The sequence below is a fragment of the Megalobrama amblycephala genome, linkage group LG9 (genome assembly GCF_018812025.1).
Source record: "Megalobrama amblycephala isolate DHTTF-2021 linkage group LG9, ASM1881202v1, whole genome shotgun sequence".
Classification (NCBI taxonomy): domain Eukaryota; kingdom Metazoa; phylum Chordata; class Actinopteri; order Cypriniformes; family Xenocyprididae; genus Megalobrama; species Megalobrama amblycephala.
In genome coordinates, this window is record NC_063052.1 from 38,023,188 (window position 1) to 38,036,261 (window position 13,074).

A 13,074-nucleotide genomic window follows, 5' to 3' on the forward strand; every position below is an offset into this window, starting at 1 on the left:
TGCTGAATAAAGTCGTAGTTTTTGTTATTTTTGGACCAAAATGTATTTTCGATGCTTCAAAAAATTCTAACTAACCCACTGATGTCACATGGACTACTTTGATGATGTTTTTATTACCTTTCTGGACATGGACAGTATACCGTACATACATTTTCAATGGAGGGACAGAAAGCTCTCGGACTAAATCTAAAATATCTTAAACTGTGTTCCGAAGATGAACGAAGGTCTTACGGGTTTTGGAACGACATGAGGGTGAGTCATTAATGACATCATTTTCATTTTTTTGGGTGAACTGACCCTTTAACAAATATAACCTCATACTTATGTCTTCTTGGTGATAAACACTTCTACCACAGGGTGTCAGCAAAGCACATTTTTGATTAATACTGACAGGCTTCATTATTGCAGCAAGAACTTTATTGTGAAACTATGGGAAGAACACAAAAACAGCTGAATTTACTGAATGAGTTCAATTTATGACCTTTGAATACTCAATATCTAGAACGATACAAAAGGGAAATTTTTAGTAAGTCTGGGATCGTTTCTAAGGCCTCAATGTGGAGCAATGATCGATATGATACATGTGCTTTTGTAAAATGTGCTGTGAATGACTGTGAATGTCTTTCTGTTTTGTTTTTGTATTGTTTGGTTTTGTTTTTGTCCTTTTTGGGGAGTGTATGTTTGGAAAGGCTGACATAAATAATTTGTCCATCGCCTAATCTTATTTAAATGGTCAGAAAATGTCTGCATTATCGCACCATACATTATAATATGTAACAAAATAGCCACTGAGTCTTTAATCAAATTCAAACTTCAGTGAACCAACAAACCACTAATGCACTACAGGCACGTAATGTATACACAAGCAAAAGAAGTCCATTGTCCAAACACAATCTGTGAATTTGCCGGTTTATTTATTCTGATGTGAGTTTCTGAATACAAGACTTTTAGTTGTAGTGGAGTATTTTCAAAGTGTGGTATTAGTACTTTTACTTTCTTGCACCACTCTCTCCTGTAGTTTACATAGTTCATCAAGATAAATTGCTACTGGAAATAATAACTTTGCATAAAGATCAACTACTATTAGCTGTTTGCCAAGTTCCATGATCTTAGTCGGGAGATGGATTTGTTAAGCTTCCATTTTGTTTAACACTTTAAAGCCGTCCTTGGAGCACAATAGGAATGAAGCTTATAGGTTAATATGGCTAATATAAAGGCCAAAGTACTGTATACTTCAGTTTTGATGCATTTAGTTGAATGTAGCCTTTCAAAGTACACTCCATTTGACATTGTGACAAGTTTCATCAAGTTTCAAGTGCCTTGATAACCAATTACATTACAGCCTTCATGTCACTGAATTTCTTTCAGAGTTGTGCAACAGTCACAACTCTTTGCAGAGACCATAGAAATGAATGAAAGGTGTTATAAATTGAATCACTGAACAACAACAACAACAACAACAAACTATTGGAGACCGCAACAATAGATGCATGTGTGAGGGGGTTGAGAAATACCCACAACTCTACTATAAAACAGTACAAAGTCATAATTTCCTAATTGTCATAATTCTAGAGAGAAATGCTAGGGATGCTTGGGCTGCTGGAGAAAATATATAACATTACACAAACAAAAACAAACTAACGGTGTGAAAAAACATTCAGCTTAAGGTATAGCTACAAGTATGCAGTTAAAATAATTCAGATACTGTATCACTCATTAAAGTTGTGTGGGGTGTGGGTAACTTAAGCGCGATCTCCTGTGATGTCACAGTTGTGTTGAATTGTGGGATGTGGAGCTGCCTGAAGCATATTGGCATAGGAGTATAGACTATATAGCATATTTTAAATCTCAATCTAATTAGAGTGATTTAAAGTCACTTGTGATGGAAATATTTGAGTCCCCAAAAAAGAATTTGGGCCAGAAGTGCTCAATTATTAGACACATTCCCATGAATATCATTTATAGTGTGTGTGTATGTGCCATTACGTATTGTTCTGCAAACTTTTTTTTTTTTATTAGTAAGCATTTATTTTGTGTGTTGAGTGTGTGGTAATGTGTGCTTGTACTGTGTGTGTACATTTGATGCACTACTAGCTAGTAACTTGGCTATGGTTAATAACAGTCATGAGCATTAAATGCCAAGTGTGACGTCTTTATTTGCATCCTTCCAGCACTCAACTGTCTTTCACTTTATTTCCATACCTTCAAAAACCTGGCCAGTTACTTTGAGCAAATATACATATATTTTCACCTTGTTTCCGTGCGTCTGAGAGAGAGTGAGAAACAAAGCACAATTTCCATAGATAACAAAAGGTAATTTAGTAGGGAAAACAAGGAAATGCATATTTATTTGCTTTGTCAATGTCATTGTGGTTCTTTTGCTGTTGTAGGCTGTAAGGGCCTATGAAATAAATGAAATATTTTATCAAAGTGATGTAATCCTGTAATGCGGTTAACAGACCTGGAACTACTTCTGTGCGTTTAATGAACAATAATTGCACATCTTACAAGATTCATCAACTAATCCGAATCAAGCATTCAACAGCCCTGTGGTATAATACTTTTTTAACAAAGGTTGTAATCAAACTTTAAATCAGGACACCAGTGCTCTTGACTACACATCTTCTGTAGCTTTAATAATAATCAATGTATATTTAATTTATACAGTGTGGACTATGCAGTTTTTAATTTTACATTTGATTAGTCGATTTAGTAATCTTCTGTTATAGACCTACCTGAAAAACTGAAAGCACTCTTTATTTTGATTTGTACATTTGATCCGATGCATTTATTTGTCCTATAATTAGTTTCTTTGTTCTTATTTTAGTACTGATTATTTAATTGTCTTCAATAAGTAACTTATATTAGTATATATTTTTTTTCTGCAATATCAAAATGGATATAAAGAATTGTGAAAATTCAATGAGATCTAAAATTTTGGTATAAAAACCACCTTATTTCACCTTAATAAAATGACTCAAATGCCCACTCCTCACGACACACACATACCCTTTTTAATAATTTGCCTGTAAACACCTGTCTTTAACCATTCTGCAGGTGGAAGGTCATTTAGAAATATCAGCACAGTCAACAAAAGTGTTTTTTTCCTTCTTTATTCTTAAGTCTTCATATATGATCATACACATTTTTTTCTACATTTTTATAGATTTTGATTTTTATATTATTATACATTTTTATCAGAGCAGTAAGTATCTGCAAAACAATAAGTAATTGACACAATCTGCTAAAAACATGTACAGACACAGGCACATCCCGTAGGTTTAGCTGTGTGACAGACTGAGGGAGACGATGATCATGATGATCAGATGAGCTGGAAGAGTTTGAGAAGCGCAGCGGAGGTGAGCGTGTAGATCAGAAGACCAGGCAGACCCACCATCCCCACAGGAGAAAGAGATCCAGCGGTGCTGTTGATTGTGATCTTGGTTGTTGTTTGTGTCGTTGTTGGTATTGTTGTTAGTGTCGTTGATGTGTTGTTTGCATTGGTTAGACCATAGCTTGCAATCATTACAGCCACTAGCAGCAGTAGTAGTATTTGAGTTTTGGAAGCCATATTCAGGTCACTATTTAGAAGAGACAAACAATGAAATAAAATGATTTAATACAGATTTTTAAATGGTTTTAAAATCATATTCTATATATTAATATTTTATAACTAAGACACATCCCAAAATTGCCTGCATCTAATACGACCGCATAGAAAACATAACTCATATATATAAAATAGTCATATTTACAGTTTGCCACAGATGATTCACAGATGATGTTTGTCAATGATGATTGTTCTCTGCGTCTGTCGGATGTAAATGTGAACGGCAGAGTCGATCTCGGGCTTTTATTTGAATGTTACACATTACACCCTCACAAGAGGCGGAGATGTGCTTTTACTGCAGGATAGAAGGGAATGCATTTTTTTTTTTTTTTTTGCTCAGTCTCTTCCTCTTGAAGGGTAGTTCACATGAAAATGAAAATTCAGTTTTCAATTACTCACTCTTATGTACTTCCAAACTTTTCTTCTGTGAAACACCAAATATTTTGTAGAACACTGGATCACATTGACTTTCACTGTATTGACAACAAAAGAATACAAATACAAAACAAAAATAGAAAAGAAAAGCTGAGAAACGCTTCTGTGTTCCACAGAAGGGTAGACATACAGGTTTGGAACCCGAATAAATGATGACGGAACCTTCATTTTTGAGTGAATTTGTATCACTTCAATCTGAAGTTACTGAACTTTCATAGTAGGATATTAGGGAATATAAATGGTCAGATTAATATTCTTGATTTTGAAAGCAGCAGTGTTGTTTTTATTTATGTATTTAAACAATAGGCCTTGATGTGAGGAAATTTTTCACATCATTTTGGTGCTTATTTTCTAGATTTTCATAAGTCAGTAAGCTTTTTTTTAAGATTTATTTCTTAAAAGTAGTTTTATATCAGCTGGAAGAGGTTCTGTCTCATTATTAGGCATTGTCATATCACAGGTTGGTTCCTATGACAAAGTGAAACTTGCTGGAAGCAATAAAGTTTGCATATCAGCTGAACGATCATACCTGAAACATTTCTGAAGGCCAACACACAGCTTTATGTTGTTCTTTGGTTGTTCATTAATTGTTGAAAAACAACCTGTTTGTAACAATGGTTCATCAAGTCTCCATAGTCAATGATCTTAACTGACTAGATTAAGACAAATAATAGTCTCTTGAGTAAGCCGCAAGGAAAACTCCTTAAGTAGATGAGGAAAAACCAAGTCTCGGGTGTTGAAGTCCCTCTTCATATTTAAACAAACTGCTGACAACACATTTAGACTTGTTTCAGCACCAACTTTGTGTATTTTTTCCCCCTCGTTTTTTGTTGTAAGCATAAGGAAAGCTTCTGTACTCTTGTGCAAGAGTGTAAAATGGCTGGCCTAGCTGGATGATTCCCATATCGTGCAGAGAGACACCATGGAATTGCTCCGGTAGCTGAGGAATCCGGTATAAATATAAATGCCATTTAGTTTAAACCCCTCTTGATGTGTTTATCATGTGTTGATGTGTTGATGTGATGTGTTGATGTGTCTTGATGTGTTTTTTATTCTTAAAAAACCTGGCTTAGACCCTAACAATTACAATAACTTACGCCCCATTTCCAATCTTCCCTTTATTTCAAAAATTCTTGAAAAAACTGTTGCAGAACAACTCCATGCACATCTATCCCAGAACTATCTTTATGAACAATTCCAGTCTGGCTTTCGCTCTTGCCACAGCACTGAAACTGCTCTTATTAAAATAACTAATGATCTTCTCATTGCAGCCGACTCTGGTTTACTCTCTATTCTTATACTTCTTGACCTTAGTGCTGCCTTTGACACTATCTCTCACTCCATTCTTCTCAACAGACTTTCTTCCATTGGTATCACTCACACCCCTCTTCATTGGTTCCGTTCATATCTCTCAGGCCGCACTCAGTTTATTCAATTAAAATCCTTTCAATCACAGTCCTCTCTGGTTTGTTCTGGTGTTCCTCAGGGATCTGTATTGGGTCCTCTTCTTTTCATTATTTATCTTCTCCCCATTGGCAATATCTTTCGAAAATGTAATATTCATTTTCATTGCTATGCAGATGACACCCAGTTGTATCTATCTAGCAAACCTAATGCTACACTTCCACCCACCTCTCTCACATGCTGTATTTCAGAAATAAATTCTTGGTTTACATCTAACTACTTACAAGTAAACAGTGGCAAAACTGAAGTTCTTCTCATTGGCACAAAAAACTCATTATCCAAAGTTGACAGTTTTTCTTTATCAATTGGCACCTCTGTAGTTCATCCCTCACCTCAGGTCAAAAGTTTAGGGGTCATACTGGACGGTTCCTTATCTTTCCAATCTCACATTAATAATGTAACCCGCTCTGCATATTTTCATCTACGCAACATTAACCGTCTTCGTCCTCCGCTCACTGTTCAATCCGCCTCGATTCTTGTACACAGCCTCGTCACCTCCCGTATTGATTACTGTAATTCTCTTCTTTTTGGTCTCCCTCATAAATCTATCTATAAGCTCCAACCGGTCCAGAACTCTGCTGCCCGCATTATCAGTAAAATCCCCACTTCTCACCATATTACTCCTGTTCTTCAACAACTTCACTGGCTTCCGGTCAAATTTCGAATCAATTTCAAAATTCTCCTTTATGTCTTCAAGGCCATCCATCGCCTTGCCCCACCGTATTTATCTGGTTTGCTTGACATTGCCACTCCTTCCCGTTCACTTCGATCTTCTTCTTCCATTCACCTCACTGTGCCCACTGCTCGTCTCAGCACTATGGGGAGCAGAGCCTTCAGTCGCTCTGCTCCCCTACTCTGGAATGCACTTCCACCTGACATTCGAAATACTGATTCTCTTCCTCTGTTTAAATCGAGACTTAAAACTCATCTGTTCAAACTGGCTTACTCTTAGGGATTGCACTCATCGTCCAATTGTTTAATGTTCATGTAATGTTTATGTGTGTTGTTTATTTATGTAAAGTGACCTTGAGTGTTCAGAAAGGCGCTTCTAAATAAAATGTATTATTATTATTATTATTATTATCAGCCCTGCTTGTCATTCTCAAGTCTTATATACATCAGGTTGTGCACATTGATGCATTATTTTGGTGACCAAATTTACACAGTACCTGTCAAAACCAAAGTGTATTTTGGGCTTCATGGTGTCAGATCTCCAAAAATAACAATTATTTCCTGAACAACAGATCTGCATGGTCTCTGTACAACACTTACAGCGTTGTCTTTATTTTAGTTCATTAAAATTGGTCTGAATCTCATCCTCTAGGGTCCAGTCCTGGTCTGGGTCTTAAAGGATCTGGTCTTGACTTCAACTCGCAAAACATATCAATGGATGTCTACTTCAAAACACACGCACACACAAATACCAAACCCTGAAGATGCAGGAAAAAACGGCAGCAGTCTCTGCACGTTAACATCATATTAGAAAACCCAAACAGCTCTTTTCAGATCAGTGTTTGCAGTAATTTTTTTTACTCTGCCGGCCAAATTCCTTCACTTAAACACACACACACACACACACACACACACACACACACACACACACTGCACCTCAGTGTGTCCAATGATTCAAAACAGCCATCAGAGAGGAGGTCACGTCTGATTCTAATTTGCTTAGATATTGAGCACTAAAGCAGTCAAATATTACACACTTGCATTAAGTTAATATCAACACAGAATAATTTTGTATGCATGAAATCCCATCATTTGGCATAATGTACAGTGCACAACAGACTAGAGCACACTGCACGAGATATTATATCCCACAATGCAATATGCTCGACTTCATCATCCATTTCTAACTAATGAACAGTGCTGTGTGAGTTACTTTAAAAAAGTAATTAATTACTAGCTACTAGTACATCTTCAACAGTGTATTTAGATTACTGTACTAATTACTCTCTCTCTCTGAAAAGTATTGGATTGCCTATTACTTTCTAAATCACTAACCTCTACCAGTTGCACAAAACAATGATTGACATGAAACTGTTCTTTTAATTCTTTCAAACAATATAAATTATTCTTGAACTGACCAAAGTGTGTAAAAGGAGAAGGTTACATTAAAACATACCTTTAACATTACATTTCGATGTTATATCCACTGTTGTTTTATGTAAAACTATCGTTGTATACAGTCTAATGCGATTACATCAGTAGTAGCTGTAAATTACAGAAAAATTAAGAGTATTCCCTTTACTTAACTTTTTTACTTTTCAAGGGAAAAGTAGATTACAGTAGGCCTAAATAATTTACTTAGTAATTAATTACACGCAACACTATTAATGAACCAGAAGTAATATCAGCTGTTGTGTTAAACATCTTTGTTGACTTATTATATGCCAAAAGTAAGAATTGGAATTGAATCTGAAAAAAAAAAAAAAAAAAAAAAAAAAACTGCTAAATAACAATATCTGGATAACACACGCAACAATATGCAAGCGACATATTATGTAAATAACATATATATATATATTTACATATATTGTACATATGTATGTGTGTATATGTTTTCCACGTGATATTAAAAAAAACAGTAGGCAGTAATGTATTTTTATGTCCATGGTGTGCAGTAGTACCAACAAAGAACATATCTGTGCAGATGGAGCTCAGGCCAACCAATAGAATCGCGGATTGCGAGTGGCGTAATGTCACCCGGAAGTCCATTAACAACAATGTGCTATTGTTTATTATAAATATTTTTATACAAATGCATGCAAATATATTTGGAAGAAAATGCTAATGTAAATTATCTGAAGAGATGTAAATAAGCAGCGAGCTAACTTTAGAAAATAACTTTATGGATGGTTTACTAATGCACATCATGTTTATGTAAAATTGTTTTTAACCACGAAAATGCGACCCCTTAAATCAATGACAGATTTTGTAATGATTAACCTGAGCTTTTGGACTCACTTTTGAGCTCACGGCAGACTGACCCACTTGAGTTCGTGTTCACCCTGCTCATGGCGCTCGGGTTCGTCGAATTTTTGCTCTATTTGAGCGGACTGCACCTTATCCTCGCCGCGGATCATCCGTCCTATGTGGCGGCGGTGTACGAGCACCGCGTGCGGCTGAACTCGAACCCCAGAGTCCCGCTGGACCGGAGATCCGCCCTGGAGCACATGAAGCAAAACCTGCATGTGTTTGAAGAGCAGGCAGTGTTGGCAGCACAGCAGGTACACTTTCAGATAGTGTGAGAGCTTGAAACAATGATCAAAAGACTCGAACTAAAGGAATACAATAAGAATTTTAAACAACATGTAAAACTATGCGTAGTATTAATTGAAGCAATATTTACGTCCCAGAAAATGTGACAATTTAGTTTTATAGTGATAAACATCTCAGTGCTTTGTCAGATACTTTTGTCAAAAGGTTGCTTATTTCACAAACACTTTGCACATGAACGTGCTTCTTGTCTCCTCCGAACAAAACCCTACAATTATTTACCAGTCATTTCAGAAGCAAAGTTAAAGGTCAACTATGAATGAGATACTAGTTTGCATAAAAGTAGGCATACAAATGGGTGCTAATGTAAAAGGATTGTATTAAACCATAAAAATGGATGTTCTTTAACTGCTGTTTCAGATTATTTTCTGAAAGTTTGGTACTAAAGATTACACAAGATACAATAGGACTAATGCTAACCCTAGAATCAATCAAGGGGTTAGTTCACCCAAAAATAAAAATCCTGTCATTAATATCTCACCCTCATGTCGTTCCAAACCCGTAAGACTTTCGTTCATCTTCAGAACACATATGAAGATCTTTTTAAAGAGATCTGAGAGATTTCCGTCCCTCCATAGACAACTACGAGTCTTCAAAAAGTTCATAAAGAGGTCGTAAAACTGATCCATGTGAATCGAGCAGTTTAGTCCAAAGAGACTCAATTGCTCTATATGATGAACATATTTAATTTAGACTTTTATTCACATGATATAAACATTGATCTGCGAACATGAACAGAAGCTCAACTGAAACTGCTTGATGCACGAGAACAAAACTCTTCCAGTAGCTCAAACGTGCTGCGTAACACGAGAATGAACCTCATTGGTTTTTGCTGAAGCTCAAACGTGCTGCGTAACGCGAGAATGAACCTCATTGGTTCCTGCGGAAGCTCAAACGTGCTGCGTAACACGAGAATGAACCTCATTGGTTCCTGCGGAAGCTCAAACGTGCTGCGTAACACGAGAATGAACCTCACTGGTTCTTGCTGAAGCTCAAACGTGATGCGTAACACGAGAATGAAGCTCATTGGTTCCTGCGGAAGCTCAAACGTAATGCGTAACACGAAAATGAACCTCATTGGTTCTTGCGGAAGCTCAAACGCGCTGCGTAACACGAGAATGAACCTCATTGGTTCCTGCGGAAGCTCAAACGTGATGCGTAAGCACGAGAATGAACCTCATTGGTTCCTGCGGAAGCTCAAACGTGCTGCGTAACACGAGAATGAACCTCACTGGTTCTTGCTGAAGCTCAAACGCGCTGCGTAACACGAGAATGAACCTCATTGGTTCCTGCGGAAGCTCAAACGTGATGCGTAGCACGAGAATGAACCTCATTGGTTCCTGCGGAAGCTCAAACGTGCTGCGTAACACGAAAATGAACCTCACTGGTTCTTGCTGAAGCTCAAACGTAATGCGTAACACGAAAATGAACCTCATTGGTTCTTGCGGAAGCTCAAACGCGCTGCGTAACACGAGAATGAACCTCATTGGTTCCTGCGGAAGCTCAAACGTGATGCGTAGCACGAGAATGAACCTCATTGGTTCCTGCGGAAGCTCAAACGTGCTGCGTAACACGAGAATGAACCTCATTGGTTCCTGCGGAAGCTCAAACGTGCTGCGTAACACGAGAATGAACCTCACTGGTTCTTGCTGAAGCTCAAACGTGATGCGTAACACGAGAATGAAGCTCATTGGTTCCTGCGGAAGCTCAAACGTAATGCGTAACACGAAAATGAACCTCATTGGTTCTTGCGGAAGCTCAAATGCGCTGCGTAACACGAGAATGAACCTCATTGGTTCCTGCGGAAGCTCAAACGTGATGCGTAGCACGAGAATGAACCTCATTGGTTCCTGCGGAAGCTCAAACGTGCTGCGTAACACGAGAATGAACCTCACTGGTTCTTGCGGAAGCTCAAACGTGCTGCGTAACACGAGAATGAACCTCACTGGTTCTTGCTGAAGCTCAAACGTGCTGCGTAACACGAGAATGAAGCTCATTGGTTCCTGCGGAAGCTCAAACGTAATGCGTAACACGAAAATGAACCTCATTGGTTCTTGCGGAAGCTCAAACGCGCTGCGTAACACGAGAATGAACCTCATTGGTTCCTGCGGAAGCTCAAACGTGATGCGTAGCACGAGAATGAACCTCATTGGTTCCTGCGGAAGCTCAAACGTGCTGCGTAACACGAGAATGAACCTCACTGGTTCTTGCTGAAGCTCAAACGTGATGCGTAACACGAGAATGAACCTCACTGGTTCTTGCTGAAGCTCAAACGTGATGCGTAACACGAGAATGAACCTCACTGGTTCTTGCTGAAGCTCAAACGTGCTGCGTAACACGAGAATGAACCTCACTGGTTCTTGCTGAAGCTCAAACGTGCTGCGTAACACGAGAATGAACCTCACTGGTTCTTGCTGAAGCTCAAACGTGATGCGTAACACAAGAACTATCTCTTTAAGACACAGACATTCCTAAATGATTTCTATAGGACTCTTAACGTTTATATATCATTTATCAAATAGGGTGCCCAGATCATAGTGTTTCCAGAAGATGCCATCCATGGGTTCAACTTCACCAGAGCTTCTATCGCTGGTTATCTGGAGACCGTTCCCGACCCTCAGGAGGTCACATGGAGTCCGTGTGCTGACCCACACAGATTTCCAGACACTGAGGTATAAAACTGATATTTACTACCCTTTTTAAAGAATCATTTGACATGATGAGAGCCAGTTTTTCCACAGTTTCTAACAAGTTATCTGTTTCTTTCTCAGGTCCTCCAAAGCCTCAGCTGTATGGCTCAAAAGAACCGTCTCTTCGTGGTGGCAAACATGCCATCCCGTCAGAGCTGTAACCGAACCGCCGACCCTCGCTGTCCTGCGAACGGCCAGTACCAGTTCAACACTAACGTGGTGTTCAGTGACCAGGGCGTCATCGTGGCCCGATATCACAAACAGAACTTGTACTTTGAGGCGGCGTTTGACGCTCCACCGGAGTGCGAGTACGTCACGTTCACCACACCGTTCGCGGGCCGATTCGGGGTGTTTACGTGCTTCGACATTCTGTTCCGTGACCCAGCGGTGACTCTAATAAAGGACATGGGCGTCCGGCAGATCGTGTATCCCACCGCGTGGATGAACCAGCTCCCCCTGCTGGCCGCTGTACAGTTTCAGCGCTCATTCTCATATGCAACGGGTATCACACTGCTGGCCGCAAACATCCAAGCCGCTGAGTACGGCATAACCGGCAGCGGCATCTTCACGCCCTGGGATTCGCTAATTCATCATGATACAAAGGGGAATTCTGGGAAATTGCTAGTGCGTAGAGTCCCCGTTTTGGATCCATCATTTATTGGGGACAGAGCAGACAAAGCACCGGTGCCATTTTCTGGGTATCCAAAAGAGAAACTGAGGTCAGAAGAACCAGAAAAGATGCATGTTTGGCCTACAAGTAGCTTTGACCCAGATGATGGTGTAAAATACTGCCAAAAAGACTCTGAGTGTGCGCAAGGAGTTACATCTGCAACCTTTACCTCCATCATGATGTATGATAATTTCACTTTGGCCCCTTTGCAAGGCAGTGAAGGGAACATTAGCATTTGTAGTGGCTCCGTCTGCTGCCACCTGCTGTTCCGGAGGTCCGTCACGCATGAGTTTTACGCTCTAGGCGTCTTCAACGGCCTCCATGTGGTGCATGGGACGTATTACCTGGAGGTTTGTGCTCTTGTGAAGTGCGCAGGTGAACATCACAGCAGCTGTGGAGAAGAAACCGAACACGCTAATACGCCAGTGGACTTCAGGCTGACGGGGACTTTTATGACTCGTCACGTGTTCCCAGGAATTCTGGGTAGCGGAATGACTCTGGATATTCCGGATCATTCTGGTTGGGAGAGCGGAAACCGCTTTTACATGAGCCGGACGGGAATGAGCACCGGACTCGTAACAGCTGTGCTGTACGGGAGACACTATGAGAAGGACAATGATTAAAATTACACTTTCATAGGACACTAATTATAGTGCGCTACAAATAACACAAATTAGATTTCATCTTATTGAAATGCATTTCTTCACCCAAAAATGAAAATGGAAAATTCTGTCATAATTTTAATAAAACCTCATTCCAAGCTTATATGTTTTTAAGAATATTTATGCTCTATTATCACCTTATTTTGCAACATGGAAGTACTTTATATAATAGGAATGTGTGAGATTCATTAGCCGCTATGCTGTAGGTGAATAACTAGAAGGATAACAAAGTGCGTTAACTATTTCTACTATAAACCAGTG

General features: G+C 39.1%; 1 protein-coding gene across 1 annotated transcript; it reads left to right on the plus strand.

Moving 5' to 3' along the window:
* The first annotated feature begins 8,489 nt into the window (after window positions 1-8,489).
* Window positions 8,490-12,916, plus strand: LOC125276131 (biotinidase-like). The gene is made up of 3 exons (XM_048203616.1): window positions 8,490-8,742; window positions 11,314-11,463; window positions 11,563-12,916. The coding sequence occupies exons 1-3, from the start codon at window positions 8,530-8,532 to the stop codon at window positions 12,772-12,774; spliced, it is 1,575 nt and encodes a 524-aa protein (XP_048059573.1). The 5' UTR covers window positions 8,490-8,529; the 3' UTR covers window positions 12,775-12,916.
* The last annotated feature ends 158 nt before the right edge of the window (window positions 12,917-13,074 follow it).